Source organism: Lepidochelys kempii, chromosome 7 (assembly GCF_965140265.1).
Source record: "Lepidochelys kempii isolate rLepKem1 chromosome 7, rLepKem1.hap2, whole genome shotgun sequence".
In the NCBI taxonomy this organism is placed as follows: domain Eukaryota; kingdom Metazoa; phylum Chordata; order Testudines; family Cheloniidae; genus Lepidochelys; species Lepidochelys kempii.
Window position 1 is genome coordinate 61,178,000 of NC_133262.1, and position 20,239 is coordinate 61,198,238.

Genomic DNA, 20,239 nt, shown 5'->3' on the forward strand with positions numbered 1-20,239 from the left:
GGCACACGTCACCCGGCAGGAACGTCGGGATCGGAACCTTTGTGTCACCATCACGCACCACCATAACGCTGTTACAGATCCCGGGAACGATAAGAGGACCGCAGCAATGGTCCCTGCCAACAATCCCCGGGACAGGTGTCACTGTTTTCAGGGAGGTGTCCCTGGCGCCCGGCCCGTGATACCTCCAGGTCCCACTCCTGGTACCGGTCTCAAAGCGCAAGGTGTGGATCACCGACGGTCACCAAGATCACCATGGAGGCACATGTCATGCTCGGACCAGCCCTCCTCTAGACGCAACCGTGATTATTGGCAGGCACATGGTTGCCGCTCCAGTGGATCTGGGTCACTGGGCAGCAATCGCTCTGGATATGGCTCCAGCATGGAGCAAGGCTCCACATTGGCAGGGCAGTCTTCCAGACCCTCGGTGCTGCCTGCATTGTCAGTACCAAACTCTGCCCAGTGGCCAGGCCCATGGTACCTCTGAAACCCGTGGGCGTTCACCCAGCCCTCCCAGCCTGCCTGCTCGGCTTCAGGAGCCTCAGACAGGCCTGTGGCATCAACGACACAACTCCCTCCAGGGGCTGAGGCCCTGGGGGATAAGACCCCAAAAGTCCATGTGGACCAAGGTGAACAGCCTGTCGGACCACCAATGGGTGTCATGGAACCCGCGGTACCAGCCGCCGCCGCCTCCTCCTCACTGGACAAGGGCATCATGGAGCCCGCTCACCCGGTTCCTCCAGATTATGCTAAAGCGCACCAGGAGCTGTTGAAGAGGGTCATGTCCAACCTTGGCCTGCAGGTGGAGGTGTTGGAGGAGCAAGTGGACTCCCTATTTGACTTCCTCTCCTCCACAGCCTCTGCTAGGGTAGGCCTTCCCCTTCACAAAGGGGTACTGAAGATATCCAGCGCCTTGTGGCAAACCCCCTCCTCTCTGCCCCCCATTTCCAAACAGGGAGAGCGTAAGTACTTAGTCCCCACTGAGGGGCACGAATACCTTTACTCCCATCCTGCCCCAAATTCCCTGGTGGTCGAGGCAGTTAACCACAGGGAATGCCAAGGGCAACCCGGAGCTACCCCTAAAAATAAAGACTCCAGGAGACTGGACTTGTTTGGACGAAAAATGTATTCGTTGTCTAGCTTACAGTTGAGGGTGGTCAATCACCAGGCCCTTCAAGCAGCATCTGATGCTGCAGACTCCGCCGCCCGCACCATGGCATCCGTCATCTTCATGCAGTGAGAATCCTGGCTGCTCCTGTCCGGGTTCCTTCAATGGCCAAAAGGACAAGAAGTTACATGGACTGAAGGACTCCCGAACCACCCTAAAAATCCTGGGGCTCTAAGTTCCAGGCCCAGCATGTAAGCGGTTCAAACCGCAACTTCCCCAGGGGCAAGGGAGCCATCCCTGGCAGGACCCACCCGCAAAAAGCCCAAGGGCTACAGATGGTGCATGAGCCACCTGCCCCCAGCCTCTGCCCAGATGGGCTTGATCTGCTCCAAGCAAGGAGCTAAAAAGTCATTTTGATGGTGCGCCCAGGGGCGACCTACTAGTCTGTTTCCTGGATCCTGTTTTCCCAATTTTTTTGCAACCGCCTTTCCTTTTCCCTCCTGGCGTGGTCGGCGATAACTGTGTGCTAGGTCCTCAGTACAGTGGAGCACAGCTACACCCTCATGTCCAGTCCACGACCCACCCTCCTTCCCCACTGTCGGAGTTTCTGGCAAGAAGGAGCTGAGGGTGGGGGGAGCTGGCGGCACTCCTTATACCATGCCATGTGGGCGGCACTCCAGAGGGCACCAGAGCTGCTCCCCTATGGATACTGCCGAGGGAAAAACTACCTGTACCGGTGCATGTGGTGAGTGCACACACCTAATGTGGAATGGAGAAGAGCAACACAGAAAGGTAACTGTCTTTTCTTTGAGTGGCTCTGCATGTTGCCAGTTATGGGTACTCACTGCTCTGCACAGGCCCTGTAGCATAAAACATATTCCGGTTATGTCATATTCCCATAAAGCATTATGGGGTACAACGTCACACACTTGCCCTAAACATGTGAACAAACAGGTCAAGCGTTCTCAGGAGTGTTCTGTTCAATTGGCCTTCACCAATTATAATGTCAGAACTTCCAACACTGGATGGGGATTCCATTTAGCTCAATTTACAAGCCAAAGTCACTGGGCTTTTCAGGGAAAGAGCTTTGCACATTAATTATAGAATCAGCCATTGGCTTGGTTCTCAGATTGTTCTCAGATCATATGCAATGACTAGCCTGAGAGAAAAGCATTCATTACCCCCTGCTTGAACAGAACTTGTTTATCACCTTCTGGCAACCTGTCTTAACTCACATACCTTAAGAACATAGTGTATCTATATTGAAAACAACTCTTTAAATATCATCTATACATATATCTTGCAGTGATTAGGTTGACCAGTGCATTACTGGCTGTTGATAGAGACCTCATGTGCCACCCTTTGGCATGCTATCATGTAAACATCAGATCTAGGGGATCCCTGTAAACCCCTGTGCACCTCTTATTCCCTCTGCCAGTTGGCACAGTTGGCACCAAAGCCTCCCTGGATCACAGGCCTTCTGTATGCTTTCACTCTTTTCCATTAATTTAGAAAGTGGCGAAGAAGATTTGTTAGGACAGCAAAAATGATATTGATTGCCCCAGCTTGGCCAAGACAGCAGTGATACATGGATCTTCATCAGCCGTCAGACAGATAAAACATGCGTCTTCGTCGGTCTCCAAATATCTTCTGACAGCAACAAGACAGGATTCTTTGTTCAAATCTACAGTTATTTCATGTGACAGGTTAGGCTATCGGACTTTGACTAGTCTTGAGCCATCGTGTTCTTCGTTGGTACAAAATGTTCTGTTTAGTTCTAGAAGGCTGTCTACAAGAAAGTGTTAGCTGTTAAAATGGACCAGATTTGTTGCTTAGTTGAGGGATAAATTTGACTTTTCAGTGACAGCTTCCATACCCTGTATTTTGCCATATTTAATGTACTTGGCGTCTAAAAGATTGTCTAATTCGTCTTTAAAAGTTCATCTGGCTGTTATTTCAGCTTACCATGTTTTGATCATTACTTGAACGCTTTGTGTATGGTTCCCTATTTTATTCATCTATTAAAGCAGTCTTCGTTATTGCTATTACATCAGCTAGAAGGGTGAATGCATTGCATACCTTGATGGCTAACCTATGCCATTTATGAATTTTGACAAAGATGAGGTGGTTCTTACTCCTGATCCCAGGTTTTTATCAAAAATAGTGTCTGAATTTCATATCAGTTAGACGATTAATTTACCAGTTTTCTTTTCCAAACCTCATGATAATAAAGGAGTGTCTGCCTTACATACTTTTGGTGCTAGGTGAGCTCTTGCATACCACTCAGATAGAATTAAGAGTTTTAGGAAGTCATCTAGACTGTTTATTTTGTAAGAATCATGAGTCATGGTGTGTCTGCTCAGACTACTTCCAGATGGGTTAAACAATGCATTGTTCAGTGTTATGAGTTACGGAAATTCCTGAGCTGCCTGTTTTGCTGTCTCATTCTACTAGAGCTGTAGCTGCATCTTTTGCTTGTTTTAAACGTGTTCCTATTAGAGAAATTTGTAAAGTTGCTACTTGGAAATCAGTGCACACATTCTCTAAACATTATGTACTGGATCTAGTGTCTAGAGCAGGTGCCAAATTTGGCAGAGAGGTGGCTCAATCATTATTACTGAGCGAGGTTGTGGAATCCATGTCGTTAGAGGTTTTTAAACACAAGTAGGACAAACAACTGTCAGGTGGTCCCGGTTTATTTGGCCCTGCCTTACCACAGGGGGCTGGACTAGATGATTTCTCAAGGTCCTTTCTAGTCCTACATTTCTTTGGTTTGATGATGATTTAATTAGGACTCTGTTCTCCTCTTCAGGGATTTTCAGCACCGCTTGTCAATCTACCTGTAAATAGGAATATCTAGAACCACTCTAAAAAGAAATGAAGGTTGCTTATTTGTTATCATATTTCTTTGCATTGACTCTGCATAGTCACACTTCCCACGTACCTTCCCCTTTTTCTCAGTCCTATCCAAGCCTTCTGGGTTGGCAGTGGAAGGAACTGAGGTGGTAGAGGGAACAGCATTCCCTTTTGTAGCCTCACCCTCGGAATGTTCAGAGACACCGAGAGAAGGAGTAGGAGGGGGTACACAAGTGCTCCAACAGGCACTGCCTGGAGTGGGAGAACGTTCTGCCATAGGGCTCCATCAAGCAGCGCAGTGTCCATAAGTGTGAATATTCAGTCATCTTGAAGAACTCCAGTTACAAGTAAGTAACTTTCATTTCTTTTTACTGAAAAATTTCAACTCTAGGAAAACTGCTGACAAGACTGGTACTTCCCCAGTTCCAGTGCAGTTAGATTAGTGGGCAGAGTACAGGTGGGAAGATCAGAGGTGCAAAGTGAATGTAATTTGTTCCTTAGCTATCATGGTCATATATGCTGGGTATGTATGTATATCTGTATAACTTACATTTTGGCACACAAACAAAGTAAAGGATTCTGTTCTCTGGTTTAGAAAGCTAAGCGGTCATTTTATGGATTTTACCCCAAATGAATTATTTTCCATCCCTTAGCTCATCTTTGTGTGTGTAGCTTAGTCTTGTTCTGCTTGACTCATAGTATTTTCTGTTGAGGTCCAAGTACTAGATCAAAACTATGCGATTTTCGTTTACAAAGTCTCTTGATAACTTCTGAACATTCAATAAAAACTCAGTGCCCAGTGGTCCCTCTTCCCTGAAGATTGCTTTGGTTTAGCCTTACTACAAGACCTAATTTCACTTTGCTTGTACTAAAAGGTGGGAAGACAGCATTGCCATTGAGGAGAATGATGCATACTGTCCCTTTTAACAGCACCTCACCTCCATGTTTCACTGTCTTTTAATCTAGCCTGAGCATACCAATCAAAAAGCCACAGAGGAATGAAAAGGGACTGAGAGTAGTTCTGTCGTGTGTTCAGATTTTGTACTTTTTGTCCTCTGTTTTCAAATAGGTAGCTTACCCTTAGCTTCTCAAGAGTCCACAATTGTGGAAGACTTGCTGTATGTCTTGATTGGCGTGGATGGAAGATACATCACAGCACAGCCTCTCATAGGCAGGCAGAACCGAGCTTTCTTAGTGGATCCCAATTTGGACATGTCAGTCAAAGAGCTAGTGACCCGGATTCTTCCCGTAGCTGCGAGTTACTCCACTGTGACCAGGTATCTGATGTGGCCTTTGTTTTCTCCATGTCAGGATGTCTCTGTCTGGTTGGGTCTGACACCCAGAATTGAATTACAGAATCTCAGTTTGTGATGTTTTATGCAGATGTTTTATTTGCAAGTATGCTGCCTGGTTTAGAAACCACCTTAGTTTAGTTTATACTTATTGGGATGTAAAATAAAAATAGGAGCTCCTCAAAGTAGTGCAGCTGGCTTACAACCCAGCCCCTACCTGAGTCTCTATTGGGTCAGCACCTTAGCGTCATCAGAGTGGAGCGGTAGTTGTGATGTCCTAGCAATACAGCTGTTAATGGGGTTCTGGGCTTTTGGGGTCTTAAATGGGGGGCAGAAAGTGCAGTTTGTGGTGTTTGCATGCTGAATGCTCTTCTGAACTCTGGCTAGTGGGGTTGGGGTGACTGCTCATTGGGGGCACTCAGCATATACTGATCAAGTAAAGTGGAGTAATCCATTTACTTCTAGTTCCCCTATAAGTATCCTTCTTCTTTCATATGGCATTTGAAAAGCCATGGGCTGAGATTATAACTGAATCTTGAGATTTGAAAGCCATTCTAATGCTTCTGTGGTAGCTAGGTGGATCGCCCTTGTGTCACCGCTCTAAGTATAAATGGGACAGTTGTCTGTGATGTGACTGTGATGAGGTACAAATCAGACAACACAATTTGGTCATTTTTTTTTTATTTTCCATTTGTGGAGGAATATCCACACCTTCTGTATGTTGACCGAAGTTGGTTATGTGCAATCCACTGCCTATGGGGAAGACAGAATCCTGGGACTCCTGGAAAGGAGATGACAATCTTCATGCGTTCACCCCTGTTACGTGCGAAAGCACAACAAATGTAATCAAATCAGCAACTGAATGTCCTTAAAGGACCACCCGATCAGAAAAACAACTGTGATAATTGCCCATGTCAGGGCCAAACCTTTCCTATAAGTATTAATGATAGTTCTTAGAAAGGAGCTCACTTCACCTTCAAAGTATCATCCAATCTGTCATCTCCCTTCCTTTCCAAACTCCTCAGACACACCCTCACTACTTTCTCTCTGGAGTTCTTTTGCTCCAGCTCCTTCCTAGGGCTGCTCCATGTAGCTCCCACCCTCTATGCTCCTAAAAATTGTTCTCGCGAGAGCCTCAAGTGAACTCTTCTGGCCAGATCTCAGGTCCTGTACTCCAGACTTCTCCTGCCTTTGACACTATCAACCATGCTCTTCCTCTTAAAGTCTTGTCCTCCTTTGGCTTTTGTGACTGTCTTTTTGTGGTTCTCTTACCTCTCTAATAATTTGCTCAATGCCTCCCTTTCATCTTCCCCCACCCACTCACACTTTCAATAGGTATCCCACAGGACTTCAGCCTTGGATCCATCCTATTCTCCTTCCTTATCCTATTCCTGGGTAATCTTATCCAGATGCCTACCATATTTACACTGTTGACTCTCCAATCTACCTCTCCACTCCAGACCCCACTCTTATCCATCCAAATTTGCATCTCTGCTTGTCTGTCTGACATCTCTTTAAGTGTGTCCAGCCACCAATTTAAACTCAGCATGGCCAAAACTGAGCCCTGCTCCAAACCTTCCCCATCTCTCACCTCTCTATCACTAAAAAGAAAAGGAGTACTTGTGGCACCTTAGAGACTAACCAATTTATTTGAGCATGAGCTTTCGTGAGCTACAGCTCACTTCATCAGATGTTTACCGTGGAAACTGCAGCAGACTTTATATACACACAGAAATCATGAAACAATACCTCCTCCCACCCCACTGTCCTGCTGGTAATAGCTTATCTAAAGTGATCAACAGGTGGGCCATTTCCAGCACAAATCCAGGTTTTCTCACCCTCCACCCCCCCACACAAATTCACTCTCCTGCTGGTGCTAGCCCATCCAAAGTGACAACTCTTTACATAATCAAGTCGGGCTATTTCCTGCATAGAACAAGGTTTTCTCACATCCCCCCCACCCCCATACACACACAAACTCACTCTCCTGCTGGTAATAGCTCATCTAAACTGACCATTCTCCAGGTTTAAATCCAAGTTAAACCAGAACATCTGGGGGGGGGGGGTAGGAAAAAACAAGAGGAAACAGGCTACCTTGCATAATGACTTAGCCACTCCCAGTCTCTATTTAAGCCTAAATTAATAGTATCCAATTTGCAAATGAATTCCAATTCAGCAGTTGTGGATCACATCACTGTAGTCCTGTCACTCAGGCCAGTAACAGTCTCCACCCCCTCCAGACTCTCACATCCAGACCATGTTTCTTTTTCTGTTAACTTATTAGTGTTCTTAAAATATGACAAACTATACATAAACTTCTTATAATAGCTATATTTGAAACATTTAATTATATATATACTAGGAAAGGTTAAAATATATATCAATTCTTTGTATTTTGTATAAACAAAATTTTGTTTATAAATATCCAACTAGTAAAAGAAAAATTGTTAAGACAAAGAAGAGTAGCAAGGGCGGTGTAGGGATGAGCGGGGGGGAGGCAATGGGTAGAGAGCAGGAAGGAAGCATTTAATAGGATCATTCAGATACTTCCAGGAAAACATCCCATATCTCTGAGAATTTTTCTTGGCCATCACGGAAAGAGGGCCAAGCTTCTGAAATCTGTGTGCCAGTCTTCAATTGTTGGTCACTTTTTGGATTTCCATTTTTGTAGTACTATATTTTTGGCAATTGTTAGTGGTCTGCTTAGCCAAAGTTTTTCAGATTTATTCGGCTTCCAGTTAACATCCATTAGGTTTAAAATTATATGTTTAGGTTGTAAGACAATTTTATTTTATAAGAATAAAATAACTCTGCAGTTAAGTTCTGCCCAAAACCTACAGTTATAGAAGCATTTGCAGAGTATATGGGTGAAGTTAGCACCTGCTGAATCACAGTGCCAACATTTGTCTGACTTAGCAGCACCTGTTTTGAACAGTCGGAGAGGGGTCTAATGCATCTTCCATATGATTTTTCTGATGGATTAATCATAAACGGAGGTCCAAGGAACAGCTCAGAGCACTGGCTAAAATACGTTTCCGTTGGTTAGCAGAGAATAATTGTCCTAGTTCCTCCTCCCATTTCTTTTTTAGGAAATCTATTTAATTCAAATTTGCCGTCCAAGTTTGTATATTGTATTACCGTAGTTCTTGGCAATCTGGATAATATTTGGAGAAATGAAAGCAGTTCAGGTGGGTCAGGGTAGCTCAGGTATTGGAACCAAACAGATAGGAGATGGCATTTCTAAGTTAAAACAACAGGGAGTCTGGTGGCACCTTAAAGACTAACAGATTTATTTGGGCTTAAGCTTTTGTGGGTAAAAAACCCACTTCAGTTGCACATGGTTTTTTACCCACAAAAGCTTATGCCCAAATAAATCTGTTAGTCTTTAAGGTGCCACCGGACTCCCTGTTGTTTTTGTGGATACAGACTAACACGGCTACCCCCTGATTTTTAAATTACATATATTCCCACTCCACCTTGGTCTGTAGATTGAACATCTCTTTTAATAATGTAAAAGAGAGGAAGGTATAATTTTCAATACATTGACTGATAGTCAAAATCCCTTTCCTAATGCAATCTGGCCAAATTATGGGGTTGCCTGCTAGACAGAGTTTCAGGTTACCCCAGATAGTGGCCTTGCTATGTAGAAGGGGGTGATTTTTAAATTTACTGGACATATGCAAAGTATTTCTGGCTGCCACAATAGTGGTAATTGTTCTTTAGGGAATCAGTAGTAATCCAAGTGCAGCACATTGGAAAGGGATAAGGGAACAACCAATTCTTCTTCCAGCTGGAGCCGATCTGGGGCTCTACAACAGGAGGGAATGAGCTGCTGTGCAGCTTGGCTAAGAATTATTCTCTGATGATAAAGTTTGAAGTTGGAAAATCTAAACCCACCTCTTTTGACAGGGAGCTGTAATCTTTGTAAGGAGAGTCTGGGTTTGTTACCAGCACCTCCCAAGAAAGACCTGAATATGTTGTTAATTTTGGCAAAATAAAAGGGAAGAATATAGATAAGCAGGGAATGCAGAATAAAAAGGATCCTGGAAAAGATATTCATTTTAATTGTTTATTTTTCCTAAAGGGGAGAGAGGTAGTGCCTGCCATCAATTTAAATTGTTGCTAATCGCATGATTGAGGCTAGCTTAACCTTGCATATGTTCTTAATTTCCTTTGGGAACAGGATGCCAAGATATCTGAAGTTTCTGTTGCCATCTAAATGTCCCTACAGGAGAGCCACTTCCAACTATCTCCAATGAGATCATCATTGCTTCTGACTTATCCCAGTGTATCTTGTAAGCCAGAGAATTTGTCAGTTATCTGTTGTTCGAAGGATATCTGGAATAGATTGATCCAGATCTTTAATAAATAAGATGATGTCTGCATATGGAAGGATTTTGTCTCCTGAGTCCCTGATTTGATCCCTTAAATACTGTGTTACCTAATATAGTATTGCAAGTTATTCTAATGCTAGATTGAACAGGAGAGGGGAGAGCAGGCACTCCTGGTTAGTTTCCCCAAAAAGATGAAAGGAGGGATATTGTGCTATTTTTTAAGATGTGAGAGTTGAAATTATAATATAACAGTTTTATCCATGAAATAAAGAATTTCCCCACCCAAATTTATCTAGGGTAAAAAAACTGATGTTTCCAATTCACTCTGTCAAAGAGTTTCTTTGCATCAAGATGATTAAATGATTGCATGGGAATTTCTGGAATGTTGGTGGAATGCAATAACATTAATCACCTGATGTGTGTGATCTGAATCATGCTTTTTTAAAAAAAAAAACTCACTTGATTGGGATGAACCATATCACTCACTACTTTTTCAAGCCTCTTAGCCAGTATTTCTGAAAGTATTTTATATCAGTATTGATTAAAGAGATGGGTCTATAGTTATTACACTTTTGCATATCCTTACCCAGTTTAAATTGTACAATAATTAGGGCTTTCCTCATAGTAGGACTTAATATATCTTTATTTAAGGCATTTTGAAAATGTATAGCAGCTTAGGAGCCAGAATTTCTTTGAGACTTGTATAGAATTCTATCAGTAAGCCATCCTGGCGGGGGTAGTCTTGCCCAGGCTTATTTCTTCTATGAACTTGATTATTTCCTCGAATTGCAAGGGAGAGGCCAGCCTTGCATGTTGCTCTTCTGAGATTTGTGGGAGGTTGAGTTTTAACAATGTTATTCGGCTCTTCTGGGTCAGGTGGTGAATTATTATTGTACTGGTAGAATTTCAAAAATTGATCATTGAGCTCTTTTTAATTAGTAATAACCTATCCTTATTCTGATTTGAGTGATACTATTCAGGATGTTTGGCCTCTCACTTTTAATCCGCATGCAAGAATTTTATTCTCTGTTTCCCAACTCACAGTGTGTGTGTTTGAGTCTAAAAAGAGCAAATTTGGCTTGTGCTGAAGTCAATCTATTTACTTCACACTGATTTTTTAATTTTTTTAAATTTTTTTAAAGATTTTCTTGGGAGGGGTAGTTTGCACATTCTAAATCTAGACCTTTAAATTGTTTGGTTAATTCCAGGAGCTGAGCCTGGTAAGCCCTTTTTCTAACCACTGCGTATGAAATGATCCTTCCTCTAATAAAAGCTTATCCTATAGGGTAGATCAGGATATCTCTGGCATATCATTTGTTTGAAGAAAAACCTAATTTATCTGTGACAGAGTACTGAGAATGTTTATCTTTCAAAAGAGAGGAGTTCAGTCTCCATCCTTTACAAATCCAGTTTGTCTTGGGAGGGGGAAATTGTAGTATTGCTGGTCCATGATCAGAGATCATGATAGACTTGATTTTGTTATAAAGCACTGAGTCCATCAAATTTGTAGAAATCAGGAAGAAATCTATTTGTGAATATGTGGAATGTGGAGAGGAGAAAAAAAAGTAAAATCCTTCATTGTAGGCTTTTGCAACCTCTAGACATCTTTTCACCCTATTTTTTACATATGATCTTTTATAATGCTTCTAGCATGTGACTGTGTATGCTTGGGCCAGCTTGACTTGTCCAAAAAAAGAGTCCAACACCTCACTAAAATCTGCTATGATGACTGATTCTAGTGGGATGTTAATTAATTTGGAAAAAACTTGTTTAAAAACCCAGACCATGTCTAATTTTTCCACTTCTTCCTATGTAATATTTCTAAGATTCAGCCTTCTCTTTCTGTCTATGCAGCTGAAATCTCATCCAGGTCCTACAGTAATCACCTCTTCTCTGCAACCTTGCCCTTCTTTAGTCCATTCACATTGCTGCTGCTAAGATCATCTTCCTGGCTTGTTATTGATCACATCACCCCCTTCTCTATGTCCCTCCACTGGCTTCACCTTCACGGCCCTTGACACTTCAACTCCACCGTACTGAGTTGCTTTCTTAGTTTATTGCAATGTCAAGTTCACTTTCACTTTGCCAACTTGCCCATCCTTTACCACCTAGCAGTTAATTGCTGAGCCCTGCTGTGACAGTGACTAGGTGGGTGGTGAGCTGGGACTGCTTGTTCCTTCCTTCCTCTTCCTACTCTTTTACTCTCGCTAACTCCCCCATACCTGCCATTCCTCTCCCCGACCTGTGTTCCCAGATTAAAAACCCAAAGTGGAGCCCGTAACTAATTAATGTGTGCTGATCAGCACCATGCTTATTTGCATGTATGTTGTTCCCTGATTTCATCTGTGTGTATTTTTTGTAAGCTCACTGGAGCAGGGAATGTTCTTCATCTGTGTTTGCCCTTGGGTGCTACTTTAATAAAAAATATTGTTGTTAAAGTCCCCCAGTGGCTAGAATCAGAAGCATGTTTGAAGTCAGCAATAGCTTATTACCCTACATTTCAGACAGCACCAGGGGGAGGAAATACTTTTAAAAAATAGAAAAATGTGATGGTTAAACAACAAAAATTGACTGGAGGGAGTCAAGGCAGGTATAGCCCCTAAAGCTACTTTAGATACATATATTTTAACTGTATAGATTTCAAGATGACAGTGCAGCTTCTAACTAGGTTGCACTCTGCCCTTCGTGCTTCTACAATGACATGTAAATACAGCTCCTGAAAATATAAACACTGCCTTGTCAAACAATTTTTTGTACGGCTTTTTCCAGGTTCATTGAGGAAAAATCTTCGTTCGAGTACGGACAGGTAAATCATGCTTTGGCAGCAGCAATGAGGACCCTTATCAAAGAATACATGATTCTTATCACCCAGCTGGAGCATCTTCAGAGACAAGGGCTTTTGTCCCTACAGAAACTCTGGTTTTATATCCAGCCCACAATGAGGACCATGGAGATTCTTGCTTCACTTGGTAGGTGTCCATACTTTCTAATGATAGTTAAATTTTTCATGAGGTTCCAAAAGCTGTATAGAACTATAAATGATGCCCACATTACATGCAGTAATCTGCTTCTGTACAGTGTTCAAAGTGAACTCTAAAGAGGATTTTAATTATCAAAACTCTGTTATGAGATTACAGAAGAGGACCAAGTAGCAATGGTTTAATTAGTGCTGTATTAACAGGTTTACTGACTTGTTACTGACTTTAACAAACAGTGTTATGGAGGCACATTAGTGACAACCATAGTTAAGGTTGAATCAAACCTTTTCAGTTTGATGGGACCTTAAAACACCTCTGTAGCCTAACCAGAGATTTTTGGTCAAAATAAATATCTGTTCTTTAAAGATTCTCTGAATTTTGAAGTTGGGGGGAGGGCGTGTACTGCTTGAGGGAGACAAGACGAACTGTCTTAAAAGTGCCACTTCCTTACATTTCCCTTTCCTGGAATGCTATAGCTAACAAGCTAAGTTAAGGTTCCCCTTGCTCTGAAACCTGAAGGTGTCCTGTAGTTCCCATCTCCTGCCCCACGCTGTAATACTAACCCATTCATTTTCCCCAAGTACAGTATTTCTTTAGTATAGTACTTTTAAAGAAGAAAGCCATTCTGGCATAGCTGAAGGATGCTGTGCCAAGTTTGGGAGTGTATTTCCCCGGCATGACCACATACTTCCAGTCTCACGTGCAATTCAACGGATTCCTCTCAATTATAGCTAGTAGTACTTTGCACTTGCCCCATTGCTTTAGCAAAGCATCCCCCTTACCCAAATGTTACTGTTATCCTAACTGAATTCAGAGGTTGAAGCAATTTGCATGAGAACCTGTGTGTTAGTGGAGAAAATAAACATCTACCTACATCTACATAGTGAGCGGCAGCAAGTCTGAGCCCAGGTCAACAGACTCAGGCTTGTGCTACACACTAAAAATAGCTGTGTAGACATTGTGGCTTGAGTTGGAGCTACAGTTCTGAAGCCCTTCCCTCCTCCCAGGCTTCAGAGCCCGAGCCGCAACATCTACATATCTATTTTAGTGTTGGAGCATGAGCCCCGCAAGCCCGAGTCTGTCAACCTGGGCTCAGACTTGCTGCCACTTCCTGTGTAGATGTACACTTAGAGACAAAGCTTCTCTTCCCACCTGTGTCACTAATGTCCTATGTAACCTTTAGCAAGTCATTTTAGGTATGTCTGCACTCCCGCTGGGAGTGAGTCTCCCAGCCCAGGTAGAGAGACAATTGCTAGCTCCACTCGAGCTAGCATACTAAAAATAACAGTTTAGATGTTGGGGCTCTAGTGGAGACTCAGACTAGCTACCTGAGCTCAGTCCCAAAGGGTCAGGTGGACTTGAAAGCCCGAGCTGCTGCTTGAGTCACAATGTCCACACTGCTATTTTTAGTACACTAGCTTGAGCTAGTATGAATCTTGTCTACCCAGGCTAGGAGGCTCACTCTGAGCTGCAGTGTAGACATAAATTAGGATTCCTCAATTACCCATCTGGAGAATGGACCTGTTCCTGTGTTCCCTAGGTATAGGGAGCTTTTTGGACCTTGATCCTGCAAACACGTGTGCATGTGCTTGACTTTAACCCTAGTGACTTGGGGGACTTGAGGGTTTTTTAACATCAGTTCTTGTTTTATTAAAAAATTGTTTTCAGGTCACCTTTAAATGTTGGCTGCATAGCAGAATGGCTGCTGAGAATCAGCTAAATAATAGCATGTGTGCACTTCAAAAGTGGGGAGCGTGCTGCATTCAATGTAGCAGCTGAGTTAATAAGCCACAATTCTTATGCTGAAATCTAGTCAAATAATTAGCTGATAACTCTTTCCATGACAAGATGTTTGTGTGAATTGTCAATAGTTGAACCAGTGTTTCAGAATTCTCAGTCTGTTATTTTGAGCCTTGATAGCCTTTAACAAAATGACTCATTCTGTGAATGTGTTGATTTAAATTAAATGCCTTTTTTGCCTTAAGAGTTTTTCCTTTTTTAATTATAGCCACTTCTGTGGATAAAGGTGAGTGCATGGGAGGGTCAACCCTTAGCTTACTTCACGACAGGACCTTCAACTATACAGGAGACAGCCAAGCACAAGAGCTGTGTCTATACTTAACCAAGGCAGCCAGTGTGCCTTATTTTGAAATTCTGGAGAAGTGGATCTATAGAGGAATCATCAATGATCCATACAGGTACAGAAACATTGAAACAAAGTTAATAAATCCTGATTGTTAGTTTTACATTTTCTAGTGCACTGTAATATTGATATGCTTTTGAGTAAATGATGGTAGCACCAAAATAAAGTGCCTATTTTGCATATATTAAAAACATAATTGTACAACGAAGAATAAAACTAGTAGCCTGTCTTTGCCCCTGATCCTGGTGGGAGTGGGAAAAACCCTGAAAATGAAGTCCAGTCATCTCCCCTGCTGTGCCCTCAGGGCAGCCATGCATTCCCCAAAGCCTGGGAATATAGGTAATCAGATTCAAGCTATTTCCAGGGATGGAGAAGCAAATTCCAAAGTCAGGAGCTCTTGGGAAGAATGTTCTGCCAGCAGTGCTCACTTTCTTTTTTTTGAGGGAAATCCACAGCTGTGGAGGTATGTCACAGGGAGAGGGGCTTCTTTCAACTGCCCTGGTCCCAAGCCACGGAGGGCTTTATAAATGAAAACCAACTCCTCATGTTCCACATGGAAAGCAATAAGAAACCAGTGCAGATCATGCTTGTTCACAGTCCAGCAGTAATATTTTTCTTTTTACAAAGCTTGATAACTTAAAAATGGCATAAAGGGATTTTATCATAATATGGGAAAATGACATTTTCCAGAGTTCACACTTTTTAGATTTACTTTTCATCCTTTTATAACTCAAACCAGAATTTCCTTCAGTGGCTTGGCTTTCAATTTTAAGGCCAATCTATACTATAGAGATTTGCTGAGTTTGTGGCCACGCTATACAATATCATAGAATCATAGACTTTAAGGTCAGAAGGGACCATTACGAATGTCTGTTCTGACCTCCTGCACAACGCAGGCCATGGAATCTCACCCACCTGCTCCTGTAACAAACCCCTCACCTATGTCTCAGCTATTGAAGTCCTCAAATCGTGGTTTAAAGACTTCAAGGTGCAGGCAATCCTCCAGCAAGTGACCCATGCCCCACGCTGCAGAGGAAGGCGAATAACCCCCAGGGCCTCTGCCAATCTGCCCTGGAGGAAAATTCCTTCCTGACCCCAGATATGGCGATCAGCTAAACTCTGAGCATGTGGGCAAGACTCACCAGCCAGACACCCAGGAAAGAATTCTCTGTAGTAACTCAGATCTCACCCCATCTAACATCCCATCGCAGGCCATTGGGCATATCTACCACCAATAGTTGAAGATCAATTAATTGCCAAAATTAGGCTATCCCATCATATCCTCTCCTCCATAAACTTATCAAGCTTCGTCTTGAAGCCAGATATGTCTTTTGCCCCCACTGCTTTCCTTGGAAGGCTGTTGCAGAACTTCACTCCTCTGATGGTTAGAAACCTTCGTCTAATTTCAAGTCTAAACTTCCTGATGGCCAGTTTATATCCATTTGTTCGTGTCCACATTGGTACTGAGCTTAAATAATTCTTCTCCCTCCATGGTATTTATCCCTCTAATATATTTATAGATAGCAATCATATCTCCTCTCAGCCTTCTTTTAGTTAAGCTAAGCAAGCCAAGCTCATTGAATCTCTTTTCATAAGACAGGTTTTCCATTCCTCGGATCATCCTAGTAGCCCTTCTCTGTACCTGTTCCAGTTTGAATTCATCCTTCTTTAACATGGGAGACCAGAGCTGCACACAGTATTCCAGATGAGGTCTCACCAGTGCCTTGTATAACGGTACCAACACCTCCTTATCTCTACGGGAAATACGTCGCCTGATGTATCCCAAGACCGCATTAGCCTTTTTCACGGCCATGTCATATTGGGGGCTCATAGTCATCCTGTGATCAACCAATACTCCGAGGTCCTTCTCTGTTACTTCCAAGTAATGCGTCCCCAGTTTATAACACAAATTCTTGTTATTAATTCCTAAATGCATGACCTTGCACTTTTCACTATTAAATTTCATCCTATTACTATTACTCCAGTTTACAAGGTCATCCAGATCTTCCTGTATGATATCCCGATCTTTCTCTGTATTGGCAATACCTCCCAGCTTTGTGTCATCCACAAACTTTATCTGACTCCACACAAGGCTTACTTCTCTTGCCATGGTTAAAACATGGTTCCTCAGTGTGAGTGGTACCAGTACTGCTCAATAACAAGGCTGTAACACAATTTTTCAGGCTGTGACAACCTGCACTGGAGATAGAACCAACTTGTGACATACCAGGGTACAATTCAGACCAGTGGGGAGCTATGTCACCATGCCCTGTAACCTGGGGTGCTGTACAATAACTTGCTGCTGTAGCCTCCAACCTGGACTGCTCACAAACTGCCACCAGCATGCAGATCACTCCCAGTTGTGTTTTTGTAACTGCAGTCTGTCAGTTGCAGTCTGGCTTTCACCAGCCTTGGTTATATTGCAGGGTGACCCCAACACACTCCCAGTTCCAGATTTCCCCCCCAGAAATGTGTATCCTGTACTGCCCATCCCTCTCCTGGCCAGTCCAAATATATTAAGCCCATTATTCCTTGAAGGGAATAATATACACTAGCCTGTTATCCTAAATAGAGTTACCCCGACATGCTGGATTAGACAAAACAATAAAACATATTTATTAACCACAAAGAGAGATTTTAAGTGAATACAAGTAATGCGGCATAAAAGTCAGAAATGGTTACAATAAAAATAAAACACTTTCTAGTGCCTAACTTAACAAACTGTATCAGATTCAAGCAAAATTTCTCACCACATGCTTCCAGCAAGATTACTGACCAAACTCTTCAGGGCAGAGCTGTGGGGTTTGGAACATGTTAATAAAATTATACAGAGGAATCTTTTAACTTCATACATAATGTTGCCACACATATTTTATCATGACTATACTGACCAGCCAATTTTGAGTTTTCAAATGATACCTTACAAGGCATACCTTGCGCAACGATTACTACAGTAGTATGTAGGATGTGAATACAGGGGAGTATTCAGTCACACACCCATCTGGGTCTGTGTAACCAGGCTAGCCAATCTTCCTACATCCCAGGTGTCTGTGCTGAAGAACATCCCAAAATCCATTATGTAAAATACTTGCAGTCCTCTGCCCCTGACATGAGTGTTTGTGGCAACATGCAGGAGGGACGGCTGCTTATTTTTTTCCTCAGAATGCACTGATGCCAGGGTTATTGTACATCATGGTAGATGTGGACAAGCCAACAAGATTATGCCAGAAGAATGCTGCTGTTTGGTTATACTGGACCTTGTTGCTATAAGTAGACTCTGACCCAGTTGTATGGTTCTACCTGTAGTATAGATAACATTCTTCCTGAGGATTGGTGGCTTTGACATAGTTTAAGGAATTTCATTTAGCAACAACTAAAATGATAATTTAATAAAACTAAAAATATTGTAAAATTTCATGCTGCTGTCATCTCATTTTGAACAATACGTACTGTATGAATTCATGTCTGTGTGGAGGTCTGCACACAGAATGCAGTGTAAACTGATTATGACAGACCATTTGAGCTTTGAATCATCTTAACCATGACTGCTTCAGCTCCCTGTCAGCTAGCTTTCCTTTTCATCATCCTGCCATACTTGAAAATGTGATGATTAAATGTGCTCTTGCATTCTCCAGGGCTATGTTAAAAAACAAAAACAAAAACCCTCAAAAATAGGGGGCCCAGCTGGTTAGGGAGACTTCCTGCTGGGTCCCCTGTTCTGTCAGTCACTAATTTTCACGGGGATGCACAGCCCCAGACTCAGCAAAATTTGATTGGAATGTGGGGTTGTTAGACCACGTGTTTAAATGCACATCTTTTTAGTCTGTGACCATATAGCAAATGTACTGGAACCTTCTTTGTCTCTTTTGTTTTTGAAATTCAAGGAAATTAAGTGCAAAAAACTATTAATGCAGAGTTATAGTTGAAATTTCACACACACTCAGGTCAGATTGAAAACCACCCAATTTCTGCTCTGTTTGTATAGTGTTAGCTATAGTCTGTTGTAGTGGTCCCTCGCGCTCAAGCAGGGAGGGAGGCCACTCTGCCTCACTGCAGCAGGCAGCAGCAGTTGGGCTCAGGCCCCGTGGGCGGGGCTGAGCTGCAAGCAGTCTACAGCTCATAGCCTCCTAGCAGGGGGGACACCACCATTAACAGTCTGGAGCTCTAGCCCCCTCGGGAGAGGTGAAGCAGAGCAGTAAGCAGTCTTTAGCCCATAGTCTTCTGGCTAGGGCTGACCCCGATCAAGAGTCTAGGGCTCTAGGCCTCTAGGTGGGCAGAGCACAAGCAGTCTTTATCCCACAGCCTCCTGGCTGAGGTAGACAGCATTAACAGTCTATAAGGGAAACTGGCCCTCTGGGCAGGGCAGAGCAGAGAGCAGTCTTTAGCCTAAGTCTCCGGGCTAAGACAGACCGAACTCAACAGTCTAGGACTCTTGGGGCAGAGAAAGGGGGCAGACTTTAGCCTAAGCATCCTGGCTAGGGCAGCCAGCAAATACAGTCTGGACCTCCTCCGGTCTCCTGACTGGGGCAAGCCACAAAGAATGCACAGGACTTCTGGCCTAGGGTGAATAGGCCGCCAGCCCGGGGCTGGGGGGGTTGGAGGTAGGAGAACCCGGCCCCACGCTACTCCACTAGGTCACTGGGGATCCCACCAAAACACACTGACTCGTGCTCCAGCAACAAAACCAGACAAAATCTGGTTTACCTGGGTTACTTCCTACCCGAGCCCAGGGGTCCTGCCATTGCCTGTCTAGGATCGGTCTCCTCTGGGGGCAGGGTTCTGCACAGTGCAGTTTCAGCTTCAGAGTTCTGCAGTGGACTGGAGATATTTGCCTCCTTCCATGTCTCCCACTCAACTGAGCTGCCTCACCCTCCCTTTATATGTCCTGCCCCGCCCTGGTACTTCCGGTGAGGGGGGCGGTACAGGTTTGTCTCTTCTCACCAGGGGGATTGTACTGTTCTCTTGCTCTCAAGTTTGGAGGGAGGCCACTCCACCTCACTACATCCATTAACAGGATTATTTAAAAGGACATGTTATCAACAGTTTGAGTTACAGGTTTCAGAGTAGCAGCTGTGTTAGTCTGTATCTGTAAAAAGAAAAGGAGTACTTGTGGCACCATAGAGACTAACAAATTTATTTGAGCATAAGCTTTCGTGAGCTACAGCTCACTTCATCGGATGCATACAGTGGAAAATATAGTGAGGAGATTTTATATACACAAAGAACATGAAACAATGCGTGTTACCATACAGACTGTAACAAGAGTGATCGGGAAAGGTGAGCTGTTACCAGCAGGAGAGTGGGGGCGGGAGGGCGGAACCTTTTGTAGTGATAATCAAGGTGGGCCATTTCCAGCAGTTGACAAGGACAGTCGGAGGCGAAATAAACAAGGGGAAATAGTTTTACTTTGTGTAATGCCACATCCACTCCCAGTCTTTATTCCAGCCTCAGTTAATTGTATCTAGTTTGCAACTTAATTCCAATTCAGCAGTCTCTCGTTGGAGTCTGTTTTTGAAGTTTTTTTGTTGAAG

At 43.3% G+C, this 20,239-nt stretch overlaps 1 protein-coding gene across 9 annotated transcripts in view; it reads left to right on the top strand.

Moving 5' to 3' along the window:
* TUBGCP2 (tubulin gamma complex component 2) overlaps window positions 1-20,239 on the top strand; it is a 91,684-nt gene that overhangs the window by 30,837 nt on the left and 40,608 nt on the right. For all 9 annotated transcript variants that reach the window (XR_012159936.1, XM_073353112.1, XM_073353111.1 and 6 more), the window contains 3 exons: window positions 5,031-5,238; window positions 12,357-12,556; window positions 14,574-14,763. Coding sequence is in view for 8 of the 9 variants with exons in the window: in XM_073353112.1 (XP_073209213.1) it covers window positions 5,031-5,238; window positions 12,357-12,556; window positions 14,574-14,763 (598 nt within the window). In the remaining variant the exon portion in view is untranslated. The remainder of the gene's footprint in view (window positions 1-5,030; window positions 5,239-12,356; window positions 12,557-14,573; window positions 14,764-20,239) is intronic.